At 34.0% G+C, this 17,132-nt stretch overlaps 1 protein-coding gene across 2 annotated transcripts in view; it reads left to right on the forward strand.

Annotated features, from left to right (window-relative positions):
• LOC128993201 (retinol dehydrogenase 11-like) overlaps positions 1 to 16,243 on the forward strand; it is a 31,035-nt gene extending 14,792 nt beyond the window's left edge. For both annotated transcript variants that reach the window (XM_054416965.1, XM_054416966.1), the window contains exons 2-7: positions 6,840 to 6,976; positions 7,758 to 7,961; positions 9,195 to 9,356; positions 9,740 to 9,865; positions 12,380 to 12,587; positions 14,508 to 16,243. In XM_054416965.1, coding sequence (XP_054272940.1) covers positions 6,856 to 6,976; positions 7,758 to 7,961; positions 9,195 to 9,356; positions 9,740 to 9,865; positions 12,380 to 12,587; positions 14,508 to 14,631 — 945 coding nt within the window. In that variant the 5' untranslated portion in view covers positions 6,840 to 6,855 and the 3' untranslated portion in view covers positions 14,632 to 16,243. The remainder of the gene's footprint in view (positions 1 to 6,839; positions 6,977 to 7,757; positions 7,962 to 9,194; positions 9,357 to 9,739; positions 9,866 to 12,379; positions 12,588 to 14,507) is intronic.
• The last annotated feature ends 889 nt before the right edge of the window (positions 16,244 to 17,132 follow it).

A 17,132-nucleotide genomic window follows, 5' to 3' on the forward strand; every position in this document is an offset into this window, starting at 1 on the left:
ATTATAAGAGTCAGCCAACTTTAGTTTTATAGAATGACTAGCAGAGTACCCGTCCTTTGTAGGGGTTGGAATATAAGTATAAAATGCTTATTGCAGTTCTACTCAAGCTTTGCGTTTGCAATAAGGGAGGACACAGTTTTATAAAATTTGCTTTTTTAAATTTACAGTATTCTATAGTATTACACTTCTACCATAGCCATAATGTTCTACCACTTCACCTAAACAATAGAGAAAAATATATTATCAACAATTCGCAAAATATCACAAATTATTCATAAAATGAAAAACATAAACTTAACTGTAAACAATCCTACTTTGACAGTTCGCATTGCGTATCACAGTTGTTTGTTGCTGCTTAGTTCAAATAAGCTGTTTTCATAAATGCAAAAAAAATATAGTGCTGCACCCTGTTGGTAAATCTTATAACTTTTTAATGCTTTTCCATATCATAGAACCACCTTTTTTAGTTGAAACAGCTGACTAAATTCTTTAATTCCCTTTAAATATGAATACTCATAAGGTTAACATGGGGAATTACAGAGCCACTGGGGCGGAGCCCGAAAGGATTTTTGAGATAAGAATATGCCTATATGTTAATCGGGAATGTAAGCTATCATCATGCCAAATTTCAGCCCAATCCGTCCAGTGGATTATGCGTGATTGAACTTCAAACAAACAAACAAACACACAAACTTTCACATTTATAATATTAGTAAGATTAATTGTTAGCCCATTGAGAAACAGCATCTGGTTCCATAAATATAAGCTTGGAATGTTATCAGCACTCTTCAGATTTGAGAGGCACCACTTGTAGAACAAATAATACACAACAAATTGATAAAAGAAAGAGCTATAAAGAAAAAACAATATAATTTTTACTTCTTATTGTCATAAAAGAAAACTCCTATTAAAACCTAGTAAATATAGATTTGCAATAAATATAAGGTCGATTATATGAGGAATAAAAAATCGCCTGCATTGCACTGTGATAAAAACAGAGAGGACAAAAATAGGCCAGTCAAATTGGACAATAAAATCGCAAAGCGTGATGTATTGCTGCATTTTTAATATGTTGTTGGGACCCGTTAGGGTAACTCAAAACCAAGTTTGCAGCTTCGAGATCCCTGTGCTCCCTGCGTAATAAGTAAAATATTACAAAATTAATGTATTTTTTTGAGTTTTTAGTTTATAACTCATTAACAGTGCATTTTTCTTAATACTACTCAAATGTAATAACTAAAGTACATAAAATTTCCAACAATTTAAGCATAGTTTCATTTTTGTGTGTCAAATAGTTTTTGAGAAATGATTTTTCAAATATTACAAATTGTTTAAAGTAATTACCATAATTTACATTTTTCCTGGATTGGACCCACAAAAATTGTGTAATACCCATATTATGGCAGAATTCTTAAAAACTGCTTTTGTAGTAAATGTTATTGGCTTTCGTTTTATCATAAAGCCAAGTCTGTACCTTCAACACTTGTCTGAAAACTATACAAATAATAATTTATGAATATCACGATTTTTTTTATTTAATGAGTTTAAATAATGTCCCCAACCATTAAGTGATACAAACGAAATAAGGAAAACATATTTAAGATTAAAAGTTATATTTAAAGATAAATAATGACAAAACATTCTTATAATTAATATTTTGGCTTTTTCGACACTGAAGGCAAGGTATTAGAAATGTTTCCTGATTCAAAATCTTCGGGAAAAGACACATTATCGTCAGGGTCATCTTCATCCTCTTCAATAAATGGTAATGTGACATTTTGGCAGTTCTTAGCAGAGCAAGGAGTACATAATGGTAAACACTTTATCCCGACCTTCCAACATGTGCAAGCACCCTTGCATCCCTTTTTGCACCTACATGAAACTAGTTTCAGAAGGTTGGATGGAGCTGGACTGCATGTTGTTGTCACTGGAACCAATCCTGCTGTGCTATTTGACCAACCCCACTCTGTGGGATCCTTTTCAATCCCTAACCATTTTTGCACTTGGTGGTATGCTCGAAATTAGTGGAAGGAAGCTGCATCTTGGGGGTGGGCAAGCGTGATAAGTTTACCTTAGCGCAGGCTGCTGCCTTTACAAACAGGCGGAACCGAAGGTTTTCGAATTCATCGTGGAATGTGTTGTCACCATACAAAGCAATTAGGTACTTTTCTCCAGCTTCCTAGGAGGAGTTTTTAGGGTGAGAATGGGGAAACCTATTTTAATCCCATAAAACCCCGTACCCTTTAGTACGATCATACTGGTTCATAACATTTGCTTTTAATTTAATCAAAATCGGATGAGTTTTACTCTAGTTCATGTGCTGATGGACATACACACACATTTACATAAACTTGAATGGAAGGCGTTTTGACCTCTGGGAATTTGAAGTTGAAAAAGTAAATCAGTCCTGGATGTGTATAAATAATGACATTTTTTTTACATCGAAATAAACAAAATTATAAGGTTTTAGCAAATTTCCTATATAGGGAATGATCTATTACCGTAGTACTCATGGTAAGACCTGGACCCGGGACCAATTTCAATACAGTACAAAATCAATAATATTCACCCTATAGATATAAATAGCAGATCAAAACACAGCTTATCTTTTGCCATTTTAACTTAACAAAGTCATTTTTCCATTTTAGTTTAAAACAAAATCCTGCAAGTGACGTCCTGTCCTTTTAATCAGTGAACAAGGTTGACACAACAGGAGGTCGTCTTTCAGGCTCTCGGAAAAGATGCTGCGGGAAAAAGTACATCAGCAATCAGCATGAGTCTTATTGATGTAGAACCTGTACTATTGTAGTTAAAATGCATCATATACATATTTGAAACAGCAAAAAAATTATATACCGTAGTAGTAGACGCAACGATTGTGTTCAAATCAAATCAAATAGTGTTTATTTCATATTGTACATAAATCAGTACATGGAATGGCGTCAAAAACTATATCTAAAACTTAACATAAAGAAAACAAGTATAATAGAAATAAAACACTAATTTAACATATTCTTATTTTTTACTTACTGATAGGAAGTAGCTATTACCATAGGTGGTACGGTAAGGCTTAGTGCCGAGACCGATATATTTTATCATTTTCTGCGGTGGTAATATTTACTGTAAGTTGTTTTTACACAAATTTATATTATATTTTTAAAAAATTTGCCAAAACATAGTAAAATTTTTTTATCTCTTAATAACTTACACATGTTGTAAAAACAATTAAGCTCGTTAAATGAAAAAATCGTGATATTCATAAATTATTTTTTGTATAGTTTTCAGAAAAGTGTTGGAGGTAGAGACATAGCTTTGTGATAAAACGAAAGCCAATAACATTTACTACAAAAGCAGTTATAAGAATTCTGCCATAATATGGGTATTACACAGTTTTTGTGGGTCCAACCCAGGAAAAATGTAAATTATGGTAATTACTTAAAAAATTTGTAATATTTGAAAAATCATTTCTCAAAAACTATTTGACACACAAAAATGAAACTATGCTTAAATTGTTGGAAATTTTATGTACTTTAATTATTTCATTTGAGTAGTATTAAGAAAAATGCACTGTTAATAAGTTATAAACCAAAAACTTTTAAAAATACATTAATTTTGTAATATTTTACTTTTTACGCAGGGAGCACAGGGATATCGAAGCTGCAAACTTGGTTTTGAGTTACCCTAACGGGTCCCAACAACATATTAAAAATGCAGCAATACATCACGCTTTGCGATTTTAGCCTCTTTTTATGTACGATTTGACTGGCCTAAAAGGTAATTTAAAGATACCAATAAAAAAATAAATTGTTTGATACCGAACTGAGCTTTTAGTTGTATACCTGAGAAGTGCACCACATCTTAAAATGTATCGGTTAAAAACAAAATGTACCATTATTTTCTGGAGGTAAGTAGTGTTGTTAAAAACACTAGCAATAGGAAACGTTTATTTAGTTATTTATTAATCCATTGCTTATGACAATTATTATTGCATTGTGTAGCATAAATGTTCTAATATTTACAGTACAAAAGATTACATAGAGGATACATTTTTATCAAATGACACTGTATATAAAAGTTATATAAAAGAAACGGAAGAAAACTACAAAACATTGTACATTTATCAGCAAAGCCTTAAAACATTTAACTCTAACCCCTAGGGAATGTACTGTACTGTGCCCAACGGTGCGGTGCGCAGTGTACTCATCAACCCTTGACTTATCAAGTCACGGGTGGGCAGTGTACTCATCAACCCTTGACTTATCAAGTCACGGGTGCGCAGTGTACTCATCAACCCTTGACTTATCAAGTCACGGGTGCGCAGTGTACTCATCAACCCTTGACTTATCAAGTCACGGGTGGGCAGTGTACTCATCAACCCTTGACTTATCAAGTCACGCTTCAGTTTGGTTTTGAATGGATGGGAACTTTCCAGACTTTTAAGCCTTTTAGGAAGACAGTTAAGGAGCCTCACCTACTTTAGAAAGAAGTTTCTCAAATGCAGCTGTTCAGTGTTAGATATTGCGAAAACTATTTTAACGTATAAAACTATTTTACCGTATAAAATTACTATCCGTGGCAATAATACTATAATCTGAAACAAGTGCATGTACAAGCAAATGTTTTCAGGCCGAGGACTTTTTCCTTTTTTTGTTGATACGGGATATTTGGCCACGAGAAATCAATTGGAGTTGGTCACAAAGGCTGGGGAAAATCCAGTTACTGCCCTACAGCCCTTGAAAGTGCCCATTGTTATTGTCAATACCTTTGTGTAGCTGAAGTTAACAAAAATAGCTGATACAGATTATCTTACTGTCATCATTTTGATTTACGAGTAAACAAAAATAACTGTACTGGTTAGTTTGGACTAAACGATGGAATAGTTTAGTTTTTAAAGAATAGTTATATTCAGTTAGGTTTACATACATATTACTGTTAAATGTTTTCAAGGTTAATTTACAAGATTAAGAATGAAACGTTGAAGACCTCCGAAAGGGAGAGAAGCTATACAATCAATCCTCAGGAAAGTTAGCGGATCACATCCTCGTAAGCGGATTTGGAACCGTTTGACGTGTCATGAATGCACACAACGTGTGTCCAAACCGATCCGCGGTCAGAGGATAGTTCTTTCTGATCCAGAAATCAGGAATTCACACAGACATTTAAACAAATCGAATAGTACACAAAACACAAACGCTGTACCTTAGTCTCCAATAGGATCTTTTTTCATTACAAGGCATTGCTTGAAATTGATCTCAACTGTAATATCAACATCTGCTTATTTTGTTTTTACTTTTTAAGGTAACGCCCTAGTGGAAGAGATCAATATATATCAATACAAAAATTGTATATTGATACGTATTGATACGTATGTGTATTTGGGCCAATACACATCAATACACATCAATACATATCAATACAAGTAAATATAGGATCCGAGTCATTAGCTTAATTGAAAATAATTTGTAGCTTGTTAAAAAACAATTTTTAATTTGTTTCAACACATTGAATCACATCTACTATGCACTAAAAATAAAATAAAAATGAAAAAGTAAAAAATTCTTGTCAAATAGCTCTTGGTGCTCCCGTGATTTGAACCTGGGACTCCAGCATGGTAGCCGGCTGTCTAAGCCATTACGCCACGGACGCTTCATGATTGGCTGAGTAATGATAGCCACCTTGAATGCGAGAGGCTGTGTTAGGCCTCATAATTAAACTTAAAGATTTTTCAATGGCATTTGTGTCATTTCAAGCATGTACCTATGCATGTAATTATGCTTTAACATGTTTCATAACTGTTTTATTACCAGTTCAAACTGTTTTCTTGCTACTTGGGTGATGTGAATAGTGTCAATACAATTTATTTTTATTGATTTCTAGAAAAAAGGAATTCAATGATGAATTTGTGAGTGATTTTTATCCCTAACAATAACCCATTAAGAAAGAAATTGTTAAAAGTTGTCGAAAGCTGTATTACAATTGTTGTATAACAATTTTAAAACATTTTGATTTAAACTTCATATTACAACAATGTTGATATAAGATTGAAACAATTTAAAAAATGTTTAACAATAAGTTTTTTGCAGTTGAAAAAAATAAGTTTCAATACGAGCTGTAACTGTTTTACAACAATTTTAAAATTGTTTTACGATCAGTTTTTTGAAGTTTAAAAAAATTTGTTTTAATACAAGTTGTAAACTGTTTTACAACAATTTTAAAATTGTTTAGCAATCAGTTTTTGGCAGTTTAAAAAATAAGATTTAATACAGGTTGTAACTGTTTTACAACAATTTTAAAAAGATATATTTTTAAATTATATTGAGTTTTAGGTACCTCAGCTAACGTCTATGACCTAAAACTAGAGTTTTTCCTTTTTTCAAAAAATAACATTTTTATTACGGTACTGTTTATTTAACCACTTTACATTGATATTTTGTATAATCCATAATGCTCATATGTGATACATTTTAGAGATATTTTGAATTTTATTTACCCGTATTGATGTCTATTGATTTATATTTACATCTAACATATTAAAAAAATATTCTCTATTGATATCAATGAACGATTTGTTTGCTCTAATGATCTTTATTGATATATTTTATGTTTATAGATGTCTAGTGATATGTATTGACTAAGTTTTCAGTGATGTCTATTTGTTTGTATTTACTTGTAATGATATCCATGAACATCTATTGATATCACTAAGCATCTAGTGATATCAATAGATTTTTTCTATTGATTTCTATTGATGTCTTCCACTAGGGGGAATATAAGTAATATATTAATATAGTAGTGTTTGAAGAATACTGTTGGTTTAACTGTTTTAATCCATTCCTCAGATACCCGGGAGACACGATGGGTTGGTTCTGGAACGGGAAGTGCTCCAGCAAGGTTCGGCTGGAAGGCAAGACAGCAGTGATCACCGGATGTAACACCGGCATCGGCAAATACACAGTCCTCGATCTCTACCTGCGAGGTCGGTATCTACATATGCAGAACAGGCAGTTATTATTGAAGAAGTCATTATATTGTTCTATCTAACGATGGAAAGTTTGATAGATTGCTCTTTTGAGAGTCTGAACTTCTAATGAGGTCAATTTGTTGACTACAGTATTGATAGAATATTCAACTAGTTAGTTCTAAGAAATACTATATATTCTGAGCGTAAAAGTTCATTAATAGTAGTGATAAACTTTGTGTGATTTTGTTACGTTTATATTTAATAGTTATTATGTTTATATTTAATAGTTATATTTAAAGTTGGAAAAATATATTCCAACTTTTGTAACAACTGTAATTCTTGCTTGTTATTCATTAAGGTTATAAATTTAATACACATAAATGTCAGAGCATCAGACCATTCCAAACTTGCAATGGGTATAAAACATAGCTGGCTAACAAGTCTTGCCAGAAACTCCAAATTTCATTTATTTTTTGTTTTGTTCACAAAATTTAGGCGGTTTGAGGGGAAGTTTTTTAACCACTTTGGTCAGCTTAATGTATGTTGCAGCTCATTGAAGTTTTGACAAGTCTCAGCTGTTGAGCGATTTTTATGGTAGGATCAAGACGTGGAGAAAATAGATTTCTTCCCCTAAAACCGCCTAAATTTTATGAATTGAGTAATTAAAAACACTGGCTTGGACAAATCATTTGAGAGTTATCTTGAATAAAATGGAGCTTTAAGGAGATTGGGTGCTGCTGGAGTCTCTGCGAGGTTTCAAGGAGATCTCAGTATACAACTATTGTCTTACTTCCAGGTGCTCGGGTGGTGATGGCGTGTAGGGACGTGTCAAAGGCAGAGACAGCTCGTGAGTGGGTGCTGCAACAGTCTAAAGACAAAGAAGGTGCCGGGGAGATCTCAGTTTGCCATCTGGACCTCTCGTCCCTCAACTCCGTGAGGCAATGTGCTCAGAAGATACTGGACGAAGAAAAGAACATTCACCTCCTCATTAACAATGCAGGTTATACATGACTTGCTTCTGGCTTGCCCCCCAGGCCTCCTTTTATGGTGGGGGATGATGAGACACAGATGGTGGGGGACTTGGAGGACATGATATGTCCAGGAACCCTTTTCCTGTGTTAAAAACGAATAATAACTTGGCAGATGAAAAGCATACTCTTGTAGGGTTATTTCAATGGAATAGTAAAGATTTCTTGACAGTTAAAGGTCCTGATATGGGGTTGGAGCAATGAAAATTTAAATTTATTGAAAGCGATCCTTATAAGATTAAGTGTAGCAATAAAATGGCAATAATAAGAGTAAGAGTGATGTAACACTATTGTAGGTCCTATTATTATGCCCTTTCCGGGGATAAAGGGGGGGAGATTGAAATCTTCGGGACAAAGATTGGGCTCATATATATATATAAGTATATAGTAAAAAACTACCTATATAATTTCATTTTGTAAATTTTGTTATAAACACGATAATTATTTCCAATTATCCCACTATTGTAAGAGATGAGGAGGGGTAGGTTCTTAAATTTTGAATTTTTGGGGGGTTAAAATGAAGAAATAATGCCTTTTTGGGAGCTTTCTGGGTGGTTTTGGACAAAGACCTACATTCGTCAGAAATTTCAGATCCTTTGCTCTTCTAGAAGTGTGTTAGAATTTGTATACCTGATGAGTCAGTGAGTGAGTTACACATATGGCTGTATGTTTAATCAGATAGTGAAATCATTATGATGCACACCTTATAAAAAGCTTATCACTTCATCTGAATTTGTCGAACTATTGTGCTCCCAAATTTTTTTATTGAAAGACCTTCATCCAAGCAGCTGATAAATGCTTGCAGTCTTTCAAATAATTTCTCCTAGGGAAGGTGATTTACTCTTACCAGATTACCAAGAGTTATCCTTCTTCACAGTCAAAGAGCAGACAATCTGCTGTTTCCTCTGACCTACCACATGTCTTACAAAGGGGTACGCCATCATGCAAACCCATACCTACGTTACAGATGATTTCTGAATCGGCCATGTCCCGTAATCAGTTCTACTGTTTGTCTAATTCTTTGCCTAACTGCCTCAAAAAGTCCAAAGCAACCCGTTTTGAAAATGTGTGAAGAGTGAGCAGACCCATCTTATGTGTGTTACAAGCGTTTTTGGTTTTTGGCAAATGACTAGGAACTTCTGTGATGTTGATGTTAGCTTAAGTGGCTTTTTATACTCCTTGCATCATGAAGTATACTGTTGCAGGAGTGATGATGTGTCCTCGCAGTGTGACAGAAGATGGATACGAGTTGCAATTCGCCACCAACCATCTCGGCCACTTCCTCTTCACGTTGATCCTGCTCCCAAAGATAATCAGTTCAGCGCCTGCTAGGATAGTGAACGTCGCATCCATGGCGCATATTTTGTGTATGTTGTGATTTTTTTAACTCTTGAGAGTAGTTGGGAGTAAGATGAAAAGTATCTCTCACAGCTTTAATCCTAATAAAAAGCGTATCAAAGTCTGTTGCTAACCTAGTTGTTAGCATTTTGGGTCTTCAGTGCGAGTAGTGCAGGTATAATCTGCCTAATCATCATTCAAAATAGTAAATCATTAAAATTGTAAAAATAGAGGACAAATATATTTAACACACATTCTACCTATTTTGCTTTTTGATATTTATTTACAACTTAATTTGTATTTACTTTTTTTATTTTTATTACATTATTTTTATTACAGCTTTATAGAGAATTGTATTAATAATAAATAGAATTCTATTGCAACATATAATACCAAAGATATTATTTTTCAGGTCGCTCAATGTATTTTGATGATATAAACATGGAGAACTGTGGGTTCTACACCCCACAGAAATCTTATGCAAGAAGTAAAATGGCAAACATCCTATTTACAAGAGAGCTGGCCAGGCGGTTGAAAGGTATCAATAAAATTAATAGCTTTGACTGGATACACTGCACGTGAAGTAGACATTTCACCCATAAGTAGCCAGTTTTAGATCTATATAATTAATACGCTACATGAAACTTTGTCGGTTGAACTCCTCCGCCATTTCTTAACCGATTTTATCCATTGACGTCTCATTGGAAAGAGCGTGTCACGTAGATTTGCAAACTGATCTTACATTTTTGAAAAAACCTCTTGGGCTCTGCCCCGGTGACTGTTAAAGTTCCCATCTTATCCTTATGAAGAACATAATTGTTTACATTTTGATCAGCTGTATAATGTAATTGCTTTTATTTATTTTTTAATTCAACGAAACGCGTTGAGCGAAACGGCACACGGAAGATTTCTCAGGTGCCGTTTGATGTCACTAACTGCTGACGTCACTTTGAGGGAACACCAATACCGCAACGACAGGGCCGGGGATAGCAGCTAGTATGAATTTATCTTATTACATAATTGAGTGAACATTTAAAAACGTACGTTTTCAGGAAAAGCACTTTGCAAATTTGTTTCGCCTTTTTTCAAAACTTTTATTATTATTTTTATTTTATTAACATTTTAAGTTTCATAAAATGTCCATGGTAACGCAATATCTTTGCTAATTTTTTTTTAAAAGAGCATCTTTAGTGGAAAAACACAAAATCCTGTCACGACCATAAAAGACGTTTAAACGAATATTAAAAATAGTTAATATTATTTTTATAACTATGTTTTGCTATAAACTAACTTACTTTTATGACCATTATACAATAAAAAGGTCACTGAGCTTTTGGCATATTTGGTCTTTCTAGAAAAAAATAAAAAAACTCTAAAAATTGAAAAAAAACCCAATAAAATCTTTTTAAGTTTGTATAACTCCGAAAAAAAAACTTACCTGAGACCCGAAAAATCGTTATGTTTGTATAGAGGTGTGCTTCTTTTGTGTATAAAACATTGAAATATGACAATATTTTAATTTTTGAAATTTTTATGATAGAAATCATAAACGTGATGGTCAGGGACAAGCGGTACGGTCGTGAATTTTCTGAAATAATCTAAATCTTTCTTAACAATCCTTCAATTATACTGTTAGTTATAATAAAAATATGTGTTTCAATTGAACTAAACTGTTCAATTTATAATTATATTAAAGTTATTGTCACAACCAAACACACTATAATCCATAAGGCTGGATTGGTCGTGAAAAAACCCACGATGGTCGTGAAATTACGTGTTATTTGGCTCTGTTCTGGCGGTAGCCCTGCACCTCATGTTTGAAGATACAAAGTGGACTTCTAGATTAATCTAGCAATTGAAATATCTTATAAACAAAAATTAACACCATGTCTACTTCATCAAATGACTTCGTACGGTCATGGACACACCAAAATTACAAAAAACACAATCTTTCCTTTATTAATCTTGTAATTCCTCCTTTCAACTCGAAACGACCGGCACTACAATCCTGACGTACACCCCGAACTAGTCTCTAAAACCAACTGACTCCATCGACGCCAGGCTTGCCACTGTCGTGCTCCAAAGTAGAACATTTTTCCCAAATGGTCGTGACGCTAAATCGAGGGACAGACTTATTTTGTCATAGTAGTCAGTTTGCAATGACAATAAAATTATAATATGCTCCTTTTTTGTAAGTTTAATAACCATTGATGACATAAAAATATGGCTTTATATATTTTGGCATGAATAATTAGTCTACAAACAGCGTGAAAGTTTGAAAATGTACCCTAGGGACACGTCATGGTCGTGAATTTCGAGACTTTAAAAATACGAAAAAAAATACCTAGAACCTATTTAAAACCAAATAAATGTGTGTAACATGTTGCCCCCGTCCCAAAAAATATTAAAACACAAAATAATAAACTACAAATCCAGTATCTACGAAGTAAAAGGCCAGGGACATGAAAACGTACGTTTTTAAATTTTCACTCAATTCAGCCCCCCTAAGGCCCGTGGTTCGCATGAGATGCGCTATGCGACCCTCCCCCCCTTCTTTGCGGGCAAAACTTTTCTCTTCCTTGCTCTTCCGAGTCCCAACAAATCTAAAACCTCTTGTTAAAGCAGCCCTGCTCATAGATGATTTGGTAATGTGGGAGGGTCGGGTACGATCCCCAAAAAGTCTACAAAAAGCTTGAAGTTTGACGGGCTTAAACCGCTTTCTCTTACAAGTGTTTAGGTAGTTTTCATACAAAATGCTATTGCAAAATGGCTTAGTGTGGTTTAGATACTAAAAAATTGTGTTATTAATAATTTCAGAAATAATCTAAAGAGTTTGACGTTTTATCAACAGTGTTTGAACTGTTCCCTAACATCTCTCACAAAACACGTCTATGATGTCTGAATACACAGACTGTGTTCAACATTTGATAAACAATGAAATCTGAATGATTACTTGACACAAAATTTATAACAGAAATCTAGTTGTTTTTGTGAGAAAATTTTATCAGTCCAAAGATACTTCCAGATACAGTAAACTCCGGATCTGTTCTAGACACTGGTGTGACCGCGTACAGTCTCCATCCCGGAGTGGTGGATACGGAGCTCAGCAGACATTTGGACAAGACTATTTTTCCCGGAGCCAGGTGGTTTTTCCATAACTTCGGAGGAATGTTTATGAAGAGCCCACTACAAGGAGCTCAGACAACTTTGTATTGTGCCTTAGAGGAGTCACTCGCTCAAGAGTCTGGCCTGTACTACGAGTAAGTACATTGTTGAAAGATTTCACAGTTCATTGTTTAAAGATTTTGCGAGTCCCATGCCTCATTTTAAATTTAAGTTTCCTAAAAGTTTCACACTCGCTTAGCTTAGTCAAGAGGAATTGAAAGTTTTACTAACAGTTAGTGATCGATTTGTAAAAATTGAGGGGCAGAACTTTAATACGTTTAATACTTTTCTTTGTAATGGCGACCATACAAAGTGGGTATTTTAAGCCGTATCCTATTTAACGTGGTTGTACCTATTTATACCACATACAAAAAGGTAATCATACCACAAGGTATATACTGTATTTATACCACATACAGTACAAAAGAGGAGGTACTGGAACTCCGATCCGCCGAGTTCACCACAAATCGAAAACACTGTTAACAGTCCATTGTTGAAAAGGTTTAGTGATAATTATTTCTCAAAGGAGCTATCGACAGTTCATTATTTAAAAAACCATTGACCATTGTTTAAGTTCTTGATTGCTGAAGTCTGTTGAAAAATGTATCACAGCAGTTCATTGTTGAAATATTTGTCAAGAGTTAGTCTCAAGATTTATTGACAGTTAGTTTATTATTTATTTTGGTACTTTGTGACATATTGTTGAACGATTATATGGAACAGTTATTATTATTTTTCTTTTTTAGTTTTTAATCACATTTCATTGGTTGGAAATCTTTTAAAATGTTGTTTTGGGATTTATTGGCAGTGCATTGTTCAACAGTTCTATGGGGACTTCTTCTGAATGTATTGAAGATGTACAATATATAACTCAAGGACCTATTCACTCTTCCTCCACCCATATGTTCCATTTTTTTATGATTTTTAATAGTTATTTGTTTAACTAGTGAGCAAAGTGGCACTTTGCTGCACACGAGAGCAGAAATGGCGGAATGATCTTGAGTGCAGCAAAGGCCTTTTGCACTCGTGTTACACATTATCTTTTCCTACAGTCACTATAAAGCATATAAATAATTAGTCTTTTAAACACTATACAACACGTTTTTAGGTTCAGCTGGCAACACAAATAGGTGCCCTAGAGAAAGTAGTCCCCGGTCCGTATCACTCCGCTATTTTTTCCTCGGCAAGCAAAATAATGTGCTCCGCGACTTGAGAAAATAGTTCCGTATATATTGTAATTTGCAGTGGTTTCCGCGCCTAAAAAAATGCTTTCAAGGTATTTTCTTGTTTATTAAGATTGTAGGAATGTTTTAAAAACGTTTAAAAGAAAAGTCCAGATAGTTTAGAAATACCGAAATAAGAAATAAACTATTAACACGTAATGACAGGTTAAATCGTAGTTATAATAGTCAATCAGCTGCTCATAGTATTATTATCTTGAAGTGTTGCCAACCTATTTCCAAGCGTACACGGATTACGTGCATAATAGGACCACGCTGTTTTGTGTTGTTTTGTTGGAATCTTGATGTGCGCCTAAGTATAAACCGTACGACAAAGTATAAATATGCAGCAATTAGCAGCTTTCTGTACTATAAACAGTACAAGGAAGCCAACTTTGTCGGGTGACTGTAGAAAAAGACATTTGTGATTGAACAAAATCAACCAAGAAAACTACGGATCTCCTACCTGTCGCAAAACCCCTTAGATTTTTTTTTTGTCCTAGGACGAGTAATGTGAAAAACGAGCCTGGGATTGTTTTTCACATTACTTCAGGCTAGACCTAGGGGTTGCGGCATTATCACTTGGATAAAATCCATTGGTGACTTGGCGGGGATCGAACCCGGGACCTCAGGGACTGAAGTCCCGCGCTCTAACCACTACGCCAGCTCGCTCCCCTTAGATGGATCATAGATTTGTTTTAATTGAAACAACAATATAATAAAGGTGCAAAATAATACTTGTTACTTGTGAAAGTTTTGTTTACTTATTCTCTATAGAAAAACTCTTTTCCACAGTGACTGCCAAGTAGCCAAGACCACGTCCATGGGAAGAGACGATGAACTTGCAAAGAAGTTGTGGGACGTCAGCTTGGATATGGTCAAGTATTCTCCTCCTCCACCCTTTGGAAAATCTGCCTAAACAAAGAGACATCTGGAGTATAAACGTCATTTTGTGTGGGACCATTCAAATTCTGAATGAATAATAGACCCTAATAAACTGTATAGGGGTTTAATTTACCAGTTTAATTTGATGAAGCAGAACATGGGTTTGATATTTAAAACCAGCCAGATGTGATGGTGTAATTAAAAATATATAGTTTAGATTTTTATCATCTGTTTAAAACTTGCCTTTAGAGTAGTTGATGGCCTTATACACGGCCGCCTTTAACTCCAGGCTGCGGCCTTCGAAGTGGCAACGTCGCAAGTGGTGTTGTAACAGCTGTTTTGTTTGGAAGCAGCTAATGGTATTTGTGTATTTACGAAAGATTGGTTACTGGACTATGACAATATTGACTCCGCTTAAAAATGTACAGATATAGATTTTTAATTCATATTGTTTTGGTTTTCAATTCTGCATGTTTTATTTTCAATATTTTAATAAATTTATCTTCATAAATTTAAATTTAAATCAATAAAGTGCGAATTAATGAGCTGATGTCACCTGTCTGCCATGTTATCTTATGGGACGTCTGTCACTAAACAACACCACTTGCGACGTTGCCAATTCTACCAGGCTGTGGCCTGTAGTTACAGTAGGCCGTGCCTTATACCAGCTGATACCATACGTTTGGATTTTGCAGTGTTTTAGATTAACATGTGTTTATTTATTTCAAAACTCAATAACAAAGATTAATTCAAATAAAAGTCCATACTGCATACTATTTTCGTTTGGCTCAGGAGGGTCGAAATTACATATTTTCTTCTACCTGTATACAAAAGTACAAGTTAAGCATATTGTTTCAGTTAGCATCCAAACATAAAAATATCTATAGCTAAGTGGCATGTGTCAATTCAAATGATTTATTACCGTTAAAACATTTAATTTTTTGCTCAGATCGTATTGTTTTGTAGTTGTTCATTTGTAAACGTCACCAACAAAGGCACCTGAAATGAACGCTTATGTGTCAAGTAAGACAGACACATTGGAAACATTAACTTAATAAACAAATCACGGTAGTAGTAAAGTAGGTTGTTCTGCTTCTAACATGCTAAACTGTGTTTTAGATGAACCTGTAGCTTACAACCACTGACATACGTACATAGATAATATTTTACAGACTATTTATTTAGATAGCTCAGTTTTAAAAATTGTTTTTATATTTAGCTTTTATCTCTTAGTATTATATTGTTATTAATTTGAAGAGTTTACTTAATCCTGATTCCTTTTTATTGTATAGTGCAAAGTTAATACTAAGTAATAATAACCTAGACTGCTCCATATTTGAAATTATGCTATAGGACACTATTGAAAAATGAAGTGCTCTTTGTCTTAACCATTGGAAAATTAAATTTTATACCTCAGAGTAATAATACATAAACTTCTAGAATTTGTTAAGGCATTCATTTTCCACCTATCTCTGATGATTTGGAGTAACAATCATGATTGTAATTAAAAATAAATAACCACTATTCTAGTCGTAGACATGATTTAACAATTTATATTATAGTATTAAGTGTTGATTACAAGAACCATCTTTAGAAGTTTTATACATGTTACATAACAATAAAGTGATTTAAAAAATGTGTTATTATGATTAGGAACTTATTGTCCTGCAAAATAAAACTCTCGGTATCCAATTTAAAATATTAAAATACCCCCGCCGCAGCAAACCTGCAGACTAAGCGAATTTCCATTAGCCTGATGGATTTTGGTGTACCTGGATTTACACCAAAATGCCTCCTTAAAAATATCATATTTATTCCCTAGTTATTTGAATAGAATTAGTTTAACGAGTACTTAGGTTTGCTGCAACAGGGAGGGTAAAAAGGTGGGTTTTTTATGATAATAGTTTAGTAAGAAATTAATGTATTTTCCAAATTCGATCAAAATATGTTCATAAACAAGCAAACTTATTCTCCATAAGAATAACATGGGGATTTTAAATTTACAGTTTTTTGGAATTTTCTCCGTAACCATTAGGCGCACAATAACGCTTCAATATACTAAATTATTTGTTTCTTTATGCTCTACAAAATGGTGTGAAAATAAATTGTAAAATTTTGTGTTTTAGGGTCAAAAATGGGAAAAACCTATTTTTACCCCATAAAAACCCCCATAAACCCCCGTTCCCATAGTCTGATCATGCTGGTTCGCAAACTCGTTCGAATAAATGTAGGTTTACACGTTTGTACCAAATTTCATCAATATCGGATCATTTTTGCTCGAGTTATCGTGCTAACGGACATATATAAATATATTTATATTATATATATATATGAATTTGAACGGATGGTGTTTTTGGCCTCTAGGGACCTCAAAACGAAAAAATAAATCGGTCCTGGGTCCAGGTCTTACCATGAGTACTACGGTAATAGCTTATTCCCTATATGGGAAATTCGCTAAAAAGAAACATAGTGGCACTAACACCTCGAGGGAGCCTAAAAATATTTTTGGGCTCCAATACAAGATGCTATAAGCTA

This window comes from Macrosteles quadrilineatus, unplaced genomic scaffold, assembly GCF_028750875.1.
Source record: "Macrosteles quadrilineatus isolate MER2022 unplaced genomic scaffold, UCM_ALF_1.0 Scaffold_4__1_contigs__length_99947679, whole genome shotgun sequence".
Classification (NCBI taxonomy): Eukaryota; Metazoa; Arthropoda; class Insecta; order Hemiptera; family Cicadellidae; genus Macrosteles; species Macrosteles quadrilineatus.